We start from the raw sequence: 12,273 nt of genomic DNA, 5'->3' as shown, positions 1-12,273 counted from the left end.
TAGTACAGGATAAGCTATTAGTGGCTTAGATCGGAGCAAGTGTCTTTTGCCAATATTTGTAATACCGCGAATGGTGTGGTTAGCCGCTGGTGTGGCACTACTGCGCAACCCCCTGGCACACGAAGGCTGCAATATATAAAAATATATTGTTAATGGATCAATTGGCCGTACATCCACTGTGAAGTAAGGGATCGGAGCTAAGAACTCAACGGCACGCAACGAGTGGACGCCCCCAAAAAAAGAACCGCACCTGCGGCAGCCACAAAAAATCAACATGAAGAAGAAACTCAAATTAACAACAACAAAAACGACTGAGAACATGTGCAACGTAGCATGCAATGGTGGAGACTACTTGCGGGCAAGTAGTAATAGTAGTACTGGATGCAGAGGAGGGCAGCCCCTGCAGCCGGTCGTGGTGCTGCTTTTGCTCATCGGCTGCTGCTGCCTCAGTATGGCCGCCGCCGATCCTCTTAAGGTTGTGTACGCAGTGAATGCCGGCGGAGAAGAGCACACGGACCGCAATGGCATTACCTACGAGGCGGATCCACTAAAGAATGTGGGCATTGCCTCGGACTACGGCAAGCATCTGCTGATGATTGGACGAACGCACGAGCATGACGAGATGCTGTATCGCACGGAGCGCTACCACACGACGACCTTTGGCTACGACTTCCCCACCGACGGCGACGGTGATTATGCGCTGATAATGAAGTTCTGCGAGGTGTACTTCGATGCCCCCGGGCGCAAGGTGTTCGATGTGCTGCTGAATCGCAAGCATACGGTCATCAGACAGCTGGACATCTACGAGCAGGTGGGTCGTGGCTCGGCCCACGATGAGATTGTTTACTTCAAGATCAACAACGGGCGACTGCACTACTTGGGCGAAGTATCGGATGTGAGGAACGGCCAGCTGCGGCTGGACTTCATCAAGGGTGCCCTGGACAATCCCAAGATCAATGCCTTTGCCCTGCTCAAAGGAGACATTAGCCAAATTCCCACATCGGAAGCCAGCACCAGGATTGGACCCGAGAAGCCCAATCAGGGACAGCAGGAGCGTGTGGTACGCACTCAACGAGACGAAATAGACGAGGATGACGAGGACCTAGACGATCTGGATGAGCTGGAGGAAGAGGACATGATCGAGCAGCATGCACCACCACCACCACCACAGCAACAGCACCAACACCAGAATCATCATCATCAACAACAACAGCCACCACAGCAGCCCCAGCAGCAGCAGCAACAACAACGCCAAGAGCAATCCCAATCACAGACGCCCGACTCGAAACGTGCGTTCAGCGGACCACGTCAACCCAATCCATATTCGATGGATGACTCTTCCATATTGCTTCCAGTGTTTATCGCCATCGGAGCTTTCATACCGCTGCTTTTCTGCCTGTGCAAGCTGTGATCCCCATGGGAACGATCTTGGTGCCTCGGCCTGTTTGATTTATTGCTTTTTGTGATTTTGATAAAAGACTTAATTGTATACTTATCGTTTAGTTTGTACGTTAGGCATACCCTAGAGACCCCCCTTTCCCTCCTTTCCCATCCTCTTTTTCCTTTGCATTTGCCACAAGACGCACAGATCTCCGCCTCCTCTCCCCATATATCGTTTCTCTCTATAAACCTAAGTCCGTGCATATGTGTTCCTTTTTTTGACTACTGCCGTTCCAGGCTGAGTGTACTTAAACATATTGTAACTCGATTCTTCCAAACTTAACTTAAATTTTAGTCGGTGTTGTTCTATGGAGAAATGTGCGCACAAATTCTAAGCGGTTTTATGGCAGTTTTGCTTGAAAACTGTTTAATTTTTGAATCGAAATGAAATAAAGAATCAACCTTGTTTGTTATAATCCAATATTGTGGTTCATTTTTAGTTTGCAATTTCTGTGACGTCACGTTTGTCAGTTAATTACTGGTTCCAATTTCGAACCTATTGCTCAACACTGATAGCTATCGAGCTAGATATATCATCCCTGGCAGACATCCTGTCTGAAAATAACAAACAATATTATCATTAAGCATATCTTTCCTCCATTTACCAGCCGTATTCCATAATTTTGTTGTTTTCCAAAATTTGGGTACTTTCCTAGTCATTAAACACACATATCAGCTATTCTCCAGACGCAGTAACCTGAGGCTGCCAGTGGAAACGACTATTTTGCATCATTGCGCCTATATCGATATCGATAGGAAACTTGCGGAAGGATAACGAAAGAGAAAATTCAGTCATCAGTGCGCCGTGGCTCCATCTCCATCGAATTGGCAATGAAAATGTCCACGCGCCAGTTCTTCAGCAAGTACACAAATTTCCACAAAAATCACATCAAATTGGTTGCTGTTTATATGAAAACGGCAAATCTAATGCAAATCTTGAATGTGCTGAAGCGTTCGCTTTAAGCAGGAGCAGGCCGTCGCCCTGCTCTGCCGGACTGTCGCTCCTGTCCTTCGTGTTGCCCCGTTGCCTCCCCCACTCCCTTCCTTCCTCATCCAATAACAAATATCGGGCTGTGCGTGTGTGTTTTTGTGTGTGTAAGTGTATTACATAGTGCTATTAAAATTGAGAATCCCATTATGTTAGTACTATAAGACCGTAAAAAGTAGAGTTTAAAGAAAAACCATAACTCAAGAATATCAGAGAGTTGAACATAACTGATAAATTACCGGCTTAGGAAACCTAGAAATATTTTAATAAATATATGTATATTAGGTGTGTCTGTGAGAAACTCTAAAATATTAACGGTAAGTAACATGCTTTTCCCTGCTCTCTCATCCTTATGTAAGAAAAAGAATTGTTTGGTCTAGACAGGTGCTCAGGTCCCTAATTGCATAATAGGTGGCCATAAATCTTGTTTAAACTGTGGCATCTAATAAGCTCCTGCAAAGGCATAAATCCTAAAGGTCCAAAACCAATGGTACCCTTAAAGAAAAAAAAACAACCCGTCATCGGTAAAAAAGAAGGATGTCTCCCTCTCTGCTTGTCAATTGCGCTCTCTCAAGACATATTTATATAAGGTGAGGCATTGCCGCTCTCACGATGTCTATTGTTTGATTTCCATTGTGTCTCTGGCTTGCCACGTTTACACACACACAAACAAATACGGAGAGAGCTTCACCCTACCTTCAATACAACTTACACTCTCTCTGGTTTTGTGTTGCTCTCTCTCTCTCCCACGTCAATCGGCAAACAGATGTTTTCCTACCGAATGCGCATGTAACTGAAGCGCCACCCACTGGTACTCGTAACGGTACCTACGCTAAACAAAAATAAGTTGACAATGCCGGACACCAATGTCGACGTCGTTTTTACGTCACACATTGCTGCCTTTTACCCGGCCTCTGCCACTGCTTCTGTTGTGCTGTATCTGCTACTGCATCTCTGCTGTCTCTCTCTGCCCCGGTTTTTGTATCCTGCTATTGTCTCTGCCTCTTGTCCAGACTCTGTCACTGCCTCTGCTACTGCTGCTGCTGCTACTGCTACTGCAATAACAATAATAACGGCGTCTCGCAGACGCAGCTGCATCAAACGCTCAAAAGTATGCTTTGGTTTTTGTATGAGCTTTCAGTGTGTGTGCGTGTGTTCTTTATATAATGATAAATGAGCCGCAGGACTCCATGTTTGTACCATTATTGTTGTTCCTTCCAACTGCCGCCTGTCCAAGTAAATAACTTTGTTTTGTCATGTGGACAATGGCATCGAAGCCCAAAAAAAATCTTTTGCTGGCTGACCTTCGACCGAAATGAACTTGACATACAAGGGGGGGATACAATTGACAATCGAAATCCTTTAATCCATATTAAGCAGTCAGTCAGACAGAAGAAGATAAAAGCTTCAGTTCTTTAATCATTAGTACCGGAAGTTAAGGAATTTAGGGACTAACTTCTTGTATGATCTGTAAATTCTAAAGTCTATCTTGTGTATGGAAAAAAATCATAAAAATCTTGTATTAGATTGCTCTACTTCTTAAAGGCGGAATATCCATCATAAACAATAAGCCCATTCACAAATATTACTCATAAATAAATACAGTCAAAGTTCTCTGTTGCGAAAACATCCCCTTATTGCTATCTGCAATATCTCGGACTTTTAGAATAACAGGGTTCCCTGTCTACCAAAGACTTCTTTCACTGTAAATACAAGTAGCTTTCCCCATCTAGAAATGTTAGTTTCCTGTTTCCGTGGCAAATGGAGTTTACTGTCATTCGGATTATTAGTTTTTGGCAGTCATTCTGTTCTGTTTCTTCTGCCACTGCGGCAAAGCCATAAGTATTGTCTAGCTGTCACGCCCCAAACGTTCTAATGCTACAAGTTTGTTTTTTTCCCCTGATTTACAAATGCTGCTTCTGCTGCTGCTGCTGCGTGGTGCTCCTCCAATGTCCATTTGGTATCCTTCCTCCATGGTCATTGCAAAAGTGTAATATGTAATAAAATCGTTGTAGTATTCCATTTGCTATTAGGGTGAGTGGGCCCCGTTTCTCAACTGTCTGGTGGATATATGTGATGGTTTTGAGGGGGAGAAGACGCCTGATTTGTACGTCCGTCTCCTGTTGGCGCTTTGCTATCCTTCGGTTGTGCTGTGTGTGTGTTCGTTTGTCCTTGAGCAACGCCTGACGCTTACATAATGGCCCGCCGCAGCAGTGCCTCCCGCAGTGCTGGGGGTTTGGTTTTCGGGACATTGTTATTATTATCATGATGTTTTTCAGCTGAAAGTTTAAGCCGCACGCACACTTTGCATTCAAGTCTAATGAACCTGAAGTATGGATTTGCTCCTCTTTGAGAGAGAGCCTTCTTGAAGGCCAAAACTTTTCCAAAAAAGTTTTTGTTGCTTTTGTGGTGGTCTTTCTTTTCCTTTTCGTTTGACTTTGAGGTTCTTTGGGGTATTTCCATTACACTTTATCGAAGCGCCAGCAATTCCCATTGTTTTTCCCTGTGCACAGGAAAATTTCAACTAATTTTTTGTGAAATTTTAATAGAAATGGTTTTTATTTGTGAATTGAATATTGTAGCATAAAAATTGTTTGGCAGAATGCGCATAATAATAAAGTCTTTAATTATGGGGAAAATGTCCTGAAAATACTTCAGATATCCATAAGAAACCAGTTCACCCAGTCATTATTATTAGCATTTGCTTGTGTGTCTCGAGCCGAGCATAATGGGGGAACATGGGCGGTACAGATGGAAGGTCCCTTGATGATAGTTTGATACCAAAGTTTGAAATGCTTATCTTTCTCCACGGCAAATGTCTGCTTAAGAAAGAGCCCCCTAAGATATACATACGTGTAAACACAATGAATGGCATATAAACATTATAAAATATGTATTTTTGGTACAATCTATAATATTTGTTATTTGTTTGGCAATTCCAGGAGTGTGTAAAAGTGTAATTCAAGGCTTTTGTCTGTATTTTATGTGTTACAAATGTGTTGGTTATGTTTTGTCTGTATTTCAAATTAGACCCAGTCCAATGAGGTCTTCGATGAGCGTGAGAGGATCCGGGATGAAGGCTATAAGCAAAACCAGGGCGATTCCAAACCATTTGCAAAGTTTGAAGTTCCTTCGAGTGCTGATCAAGACATACTAGACATAGAACCACTCTTATACGATGGGTGCCGAAATCAAAGCGCCAGGGGGGCGCACAATTGACTGGAAGGGCGAAGAAAGAAAATAGCAAACACAGAGCATTGATTTCTTCAACTCACCAAAACGAGGATCTCAACTTTTTGGATAAACATCAGAATGACTTCAACGTGGCTATCTATCTGAAGGACCGAGCGAATCCCAATGCAGTTATATTTTTCACTGACTGAAACTAATGACTGCCCTCAGCGCAGGCAGCGCGACGGAGTCCGCAGACTCATTTGTTGTTCGGCTATTACAATAATACTAATTAATAATAAACTACTCCACTAATGAGGTGCTGATCAAGGCCTACTATCTCAACTGTCAGTTTGACGCCCTAGAAGTTAACGAGACGTTTGTCAAAGGTTCCGCCAACATTTACCAGTATGATTGGTTTCCCCCAGGAAAACTCACTCAACCAAAAATCAATCTAATCAGTATTATTTTCGCATTGTCAATGCTGGAAATCATTAGCAAAATGATATACTAACCATAATGGTAGCAATTCCCTTTTTCTTCATTCATAAAATAGTCGTTAGGAGCGCCCAATCAATGCTGGCGGAGACGGACGACGCAATGTCGTAAAAAGAGAACCTGCAGTGGATTGTCCTTAGCATTCAATTATGTGCACTTAGCCTGCAAATCGTTCAAGTACAAGGATAATGTGACCACCAGAGCACTGAGTGTACACTGCTGGATGCTACGTAATACGAGTGGGTGGGAGGTACTTCTCCTAGACAGATGGCTGCTGGCGAATGGCGGTAGCCAACCAACCGATCGATATGGAAATGCCACGAACCCTACTACTTTATTGAAATGTTTGCCAACCAAGTGCAGCCGGAGCAGCAGCACACAGGCTTGCAATTACAAGGGAATGGCAAACGTGTTGTTATCCTTGCCACAGGACCCAACCCATGCCCACGCTCGTGCCTTGTTATGCACACAAAAAAAAATCAATTTAAACTGCAGAAAACTCTTCTGTCCCTTGCGGTCCGGTTCGTCTGTTTGCTCAATTATACCGCATACATTTTCATTAACCCGACAAAATTGGAAAGGAATTACAAAAGGAATGTGAATTCAGAAATTGCCTGTCATATCCCAGAACCAATTAAAAATGTGTTGAGCTTCTCTGCCTCCAATGACCGGATACCTATTTGCCACAGATACTAGTCAATTCGGTTGCAGAATTTGTGAAATGTGAAGTTGTATGCACATACATATTTTATTCGAATTCAGCATATTAATCCATAATAAATCCATACAACGTGTAAAAGAGATCTGTCTGGAAATTTCTTACCCTGATTTAATACACCTTGGTTGACGTCTGTTATTTATATTAACAGAAGCAGACCTCTTAACAGCTCTCTGTTAGACGCTGTCAAAAGCAAAACAGCAAAAGAATTGGGAATTCAGAACCAACCAAACCAATAAAAAACTGTCAAACCCCGCCAGTCAGCATAGCAGTTATACATTTTGAAAGTTGAGCTTTTTAAGGAACAGTTCCAAGAAATCCAAACGAAGTTCTTTAACGGTGGCACGCAATATTTCATCGCACATTTGGTCTGTTTTTGAAACTCACGTTGCAGTTTCATGAAAATATTTAAATACTGCGACACACAGAAACAGCATCCGTGAGAGCGCTCTTTAGCAATGCCCCACCCTGTTCTGATACACCTTGGTTGCCGGCTGTGTTTTCCTCTGTTCTCTGGCTTAACAGACCCGCGCTCTGTTAGACTCTCCCAACAGCTGGAAATGTCGCTGTAGCAGTGGATTTTTCGAATTTGTATTTAGATTTCATGAGGCAGTTTTAATTTTTCCACGGCCGGCGGAGCAAGCAAGCAGCGGTCCGATTTTGTCTTTGGTTTGCCAATTTGGTACTCAATTTATTTGAAAAATATTCGAAAATGAATAAAATACACTTACATACCTGTACGTGATGTGTATATGTAAATGAGTAGCAAGCTGTGTGTTTTACGGTACGCTCGCTCGTGTGTGTTTGTGGTTTGTGTATAAATTGTGCGCGCCCTTTTCCACCCGCGGCCCCTTCAGAGGCAGTGTTTTTTGTTTGTATTAATAAAACATTTTTGTTGCTGGCGGGAAGAAATTGTTAAAAACGTGTATCGCAATATCGAAGCTGAATCAAAAATCAAAACAAATTCAAGGGAAAGCCTGAACCAAGGAATATTGTATATAAGGTGAGACAGCGCGAGAAGTCATCCTCTATGTAGAAGTCAAGCCAGTTTCTAGATGTTATGTGGTCCTATTTTGGTGTTATCTCATCCACTAAAAAAGTCTTCTAATCAACATTTAAGACAAAAAACTATTGGATATGGAATATGTGATATTTCTTGCCAAACCTTCCATTTAATATACCCTTCTTTGGTCTAGCCAAAGAGAGAGTGTTTGCGTCCTAATGGTGCGAGAGGGGGTGCAAAAGAAAATAACAGAAACGGCAGAACAGCTGCCGGCTGATTTGTTTTGGCTGTTGTTGCTGTTGCTGTTGTCGCTGTCGACTTCGAAACCTAGCGGTAAAGTAAAGGGAACCACAGTGGAAAAACGTGCGTAGATAAAGTGGAAATCAAGGCAGCGGACGTGTAGGAAATATGTACATATATCTGCGTATTTTTAGCCATCTTTTATAATTTTTCTTTTTCCAAGCAAAGCGCTTTCTGTAGTTTTTTGTTCGTGTTGAAATTTTCTTACCAAAAGTGCACTTGAGTTTATTTTGAGTCTGTTGCCGGCTGCCGCTGGTGCTGCGTGGCCCGGCTCTGTTCTGCTCTGCTTTTCCCGCTTGTTTTCTCTTCTCCATCTTCTCACCCCCGCTCACCGAATTGCTCTACTTTTGTTGTTACTTCTGTCTAGCGTTGTTGCTGTTGCTGTTCCCGTTTCGCATTCCGAAATATGTACGGCATAGTGGCTGACAAAAGTCGATGTACGACCTCATTTGCACCATCGCCAGAGCTCAGAAGCAATCCTCCGTTTTCATCAGATACATTTCCTCAGATACTATACAGATGACATATATTTTGGTAGTTCATACAGTTCTTTCTGCCACTGTGCATAATATTTGCTGTTTTCGTACCCTTTGCAGAAGGTATACCAATCGTTGGCCTACATTTTTGACAAGCACCTAGCATTTCCTACAATAACTACAGTGAAAGTCCCCTATAGTCAAGCGAACACCGAAGGTCGGAATGTTTTTCTTTAGTTATTGGAATCGAATATATAGTAGATACCATGGTATCGATCTGCAAAGGGTATACGATGCTTCGGTTCTGTTCCGATAGTTTCGGTTATTCTGCCTTATGCTGTTACCAAGCAGATAACGCATGACAACATGACATTTTCGTAGAAACCAACCGTATACATACGCCTTCTCTTCTCTCTTCTGTACTTCAGTCACCCATGTGGCTCGTTTGGTAATTCAATGTTTGACTGCTGAGTCATCTCTCCAGCATCTTTTCACCCAGAGCCAAAGATCCGCTGAAATCCGAGAGCGAGGCCATTCTAATCTGGGTTTTCTCTCTTTATTTTCTGTTATTTACATTTGCTATACCCTCTGTCAAGAGATCATGACGAATTCGAGGTTAATTTTGGAACGATCTGCACTCAATAGGGGTAGAATATAGTTATCTGTTATTGCTTGGACCGAATCATGCATAAAGCAAAGATACATCTGATATCGAGCATCAGTTGCGGGTAATTCCTTCTTTTGTAGTACTATATGAAACTATATTAAATTGAGAGACTAGTTTTGTATAAAATTAAACTTTTAAACATGGTTATATAGACTCGATATAGGAACGAGGCTCTTAGGACCACTGTCTTTGTTTTTATTAGTGATGTATTTATTTGTAAGAAGTTTTTAATCTTGAATTATTTTCAATATTATTGAAGTAATAATTTCCTTAATCTGTGCAAGAAATTGTAAAACCCTGAATGAAAACTCATTCAATATTACAACATGAGTTCATAATTATCACTCGTGATTATTTTCATCTTGATTACATAGTATTTCTTGTAAAAAAGGTTCCTGAGACTAGGAAAAGATTTGAAACAATCTTTCTCGATAATATTCTTTCAAGGGTATTCTTCTTATAGGTCATATAATACTCTAATAGTTTTAATACAATTTTTAATGAGAATTTTTATGACTCAATCTCCAGTAGCCCACTATCGGCAAAAAGCCGTTGCTTTAACATCGTTACAAAACAAGTTTGTCTCGATTGGGCGACCCCCTCTCAACCAACAGCAGCGGTGCACATGAATAAATATTTATAGGCACGTATTCTTATGTGAACATATGTACTTATATAAATAAAAAGTAAAATACATATGTAATAGATAAATATATATATACTCGTACCACGATTGTGGGAAGAGACAGAGAGAGACGAGCATATCAAAATATATATTATCGGAATTAAATCGTCAATCAATTTGATTTTATTATCAATTTGCCAATAAATTTAGATAGGAGTAAACCACACAGATACCGCCACATCGATCAACCAATAAACAAATGTAGTTTCTAAATGAAACTCTTATGGAAACTCTGTTCATTTTGTTATCTTATGTGGTTGCTCATTAATTAAGACCATGTATGTACTTACGAGAATGGAGGTGCTGATGGTCAGTGGCATTGTCGTAAAGGTGGTATGATATTTACAGAGGTGACACAGAGAGTTCTCTGAGTGTTCGTTTTTCATGGGAATGACTATAACTATATATGAAAGTTTCTTACAGTTCTCGGACGGTTCTGCTATTCTTAGAAAGTCGGGAAACATTTTCAATACCTGTAGAAAGTCCCCCTTTAACCATGAAACTCGTGGAAATTTACGACCTTTTCCACCTGATAATATTTGACAGGTTTCCCTTTTGCAACAAAACAACTGAATTTTGATTTATGATTGAGAGTGTTGACATCATCGACAGGGGGAGGCCTTGACCACAATCAGTGTAATGACTTTTTGGGGCTGGGCTGCCATTTCTATTCCCAATTATTATTTATTCCTTGTAATCAGTTGAGCAATATCTCAAGTGTAGAAACCAGCCCAAAAAGGCTTTTAGCTAAAAATCCAATTTGGGGAAAAACGAACAACGTAGAAAATTGTTCATGCCAAATCGATTTTAAAGCTTTTAATTACGGTCCAGTTGGTTTGGGGCTGACCGGAATATTTTTATCAGAATGCAGTCATAATGTTAGAAAACTTCTTTGAAATTTGGTTTGCTAGATAAAAACCAAAGTTGTCGTTAAGCGGTGTGATTATGACGATAGTAAAAGCTATTAATACTCAATTTAAGAACATTAAAACTTGAAGGGAAATCAAATTCCTTTTCTAATGTTCTTTCTCGAATCAATATTTCCTCTGAAATCCCAGTTAGGGGGATTCTAATGCCTTATCGTCTGCTGCCATGGCGCCTACCCCTCGCGACGACTGATATATGTACATATGTACTTATATATTCCTATAGAAATACAACAAAGAGTGAATGAAACCCCAACAACTGACAATTTCAATGCCATTTCTGATACAAGTTTTTTTTTGGATCGGCCGCCCTCTCATCCGGCGCCTGTCAGACAGTCAGTCACTCAAACCACGTCCCAGTCACAAATTTGTCGCAAAAAACCGCAAAATGATTTGTAGATACCCTAGCAGAGAGGATATTATAGGTTTCAACATAAGTCGAGATCATCTAGATCCATCGGTTTCTATGAGTTTTTTAGCTTTCAGTTTCGAGCATTCTATAAAGTTTGCAGACTGAAGAATGCAGAATGAAGTTGTTTCGTTGTACAAATATACCCATAAGCGAACGGATACACATTCGTTGCATTTCCATAATCTAATAAACGTTTTGGTTGTGAAAGGGTATCTAAAACGTCCGTACACTGAAAAGCATACCCACACTGGCTCTGCTTCGCTTTGCCTTGATTCTTGTTTCTTATTTGGGTTCTCTGCCTCTCATTTATGTTGGGTTTTCTCTTTAGGTTTGTCATCCATCCGCGACACATACATATGTATGTAAATTTTCTTTTTGGCAACTCTTTTTTATGCTCTTGGCTTTATGCTGATGAACATTTATTATTTGGAAGGTCTGCCAATGGCAGAATACTTCTGCTTTCTCTCTGAATACTTTTTGTATCTCTCTCTCTGAATTTATCCTGCACATGTCTCAAGATTACATGGTTAAGAGCAGGTTTAAGGATTTCATGTGTAATGTTTTCTTATGATGTAAAAAGACCTAAAGGACCTGGTGTGATAAAGGTAGAGGAAAATGTAAAAGTAAATTTATGCTTAGTCTCTTAAGAAGAGGAGACACAATTTATTAAATTTGTTAGTAACAAAATTAAAAATAATAAAATTAAACAAATAAATAAAATGAAATAATTGATTCTAGAAAAAAATAGAAATAAATCATAAATCATACCTCCAAAAATTTTAAATCTTAAAACTTGTAAGAAAATATTAGATATAAACTTTTAAACATTTTGTATGTAATCATATCCAATATATATTAGTAACTTTTCAATTAAAATAAAAAAAACCACATATCTATGGCAATTCCTTACTCCTGCAACTCAGTTTCTATCCATTCCATTCCTGGTACAGTCCCATCAAAATGCCACCCTGTCAGGTGGATACCCTTGG

At 40.6% G+C, this 12,273-nt stretch overlaps 2 protein-coding genes across 2 annotated transcripts; both read left to right on the top strand.

The window, feature by feature from the left end:
• Window positions 1-6: 6 nt before the first annotated feature.
• Window positions 7-1,856, top strand: LOC6593463 (malectin). The gene has a single exon (XM_002018565.2). The coding sequence runs from the start codon at window positions 275-277 to the stop codon at window positions 1,409-1,411; it is 1,137 nt and encodes a 378-aa protein (XP_002018601.1). The 5' UTR covers window positions 7-274; the 3' UTR covers window positions 1,412-1,856.
• A 374-nt stretch (window positions 1,857-2,230) lies between these two features.
• Window positions 2,231-2,689, top strand: LOC113565396. The gene has a single exon (XM_026987272.1). The coding sequence runs from the start codon at window positions 2,272-2,274 to the stop codon at window positions 2,401-2,403; it is 132 nt and encodes a 43-aa protein (XP_026843073.1). The 5' UTR covers window positions 2,231-2,271; the 3' UTR covers window positions 2,404-2,689.
• The last annotated feature ends 9,584 nt before the right edge of the window (window positions 2,690-12,273 follow it).

The sequence above is a fragment of the Drosophila persimilis genome, unplaced genomic scaffold, assembly GCF_003286085.1.
Source record: "Drosophila persimilis strain 14011-0111.01,24,50 unplaced genomic scaffold, DperRS2 tig00000124-arrow-pilon, whole genome shotgun sequence".
NCBI classification, from domain to species: Eukaryota; Metazoa; Arthropoda; class Insecta; order Diptera; family Drosophilidae; genus Drosophila; species Drosophila persimilis.
Note: the sequence above shows the minus strand (reverse complement) of the source record. Positions and strands in the feature narration are given on the sequence as shown.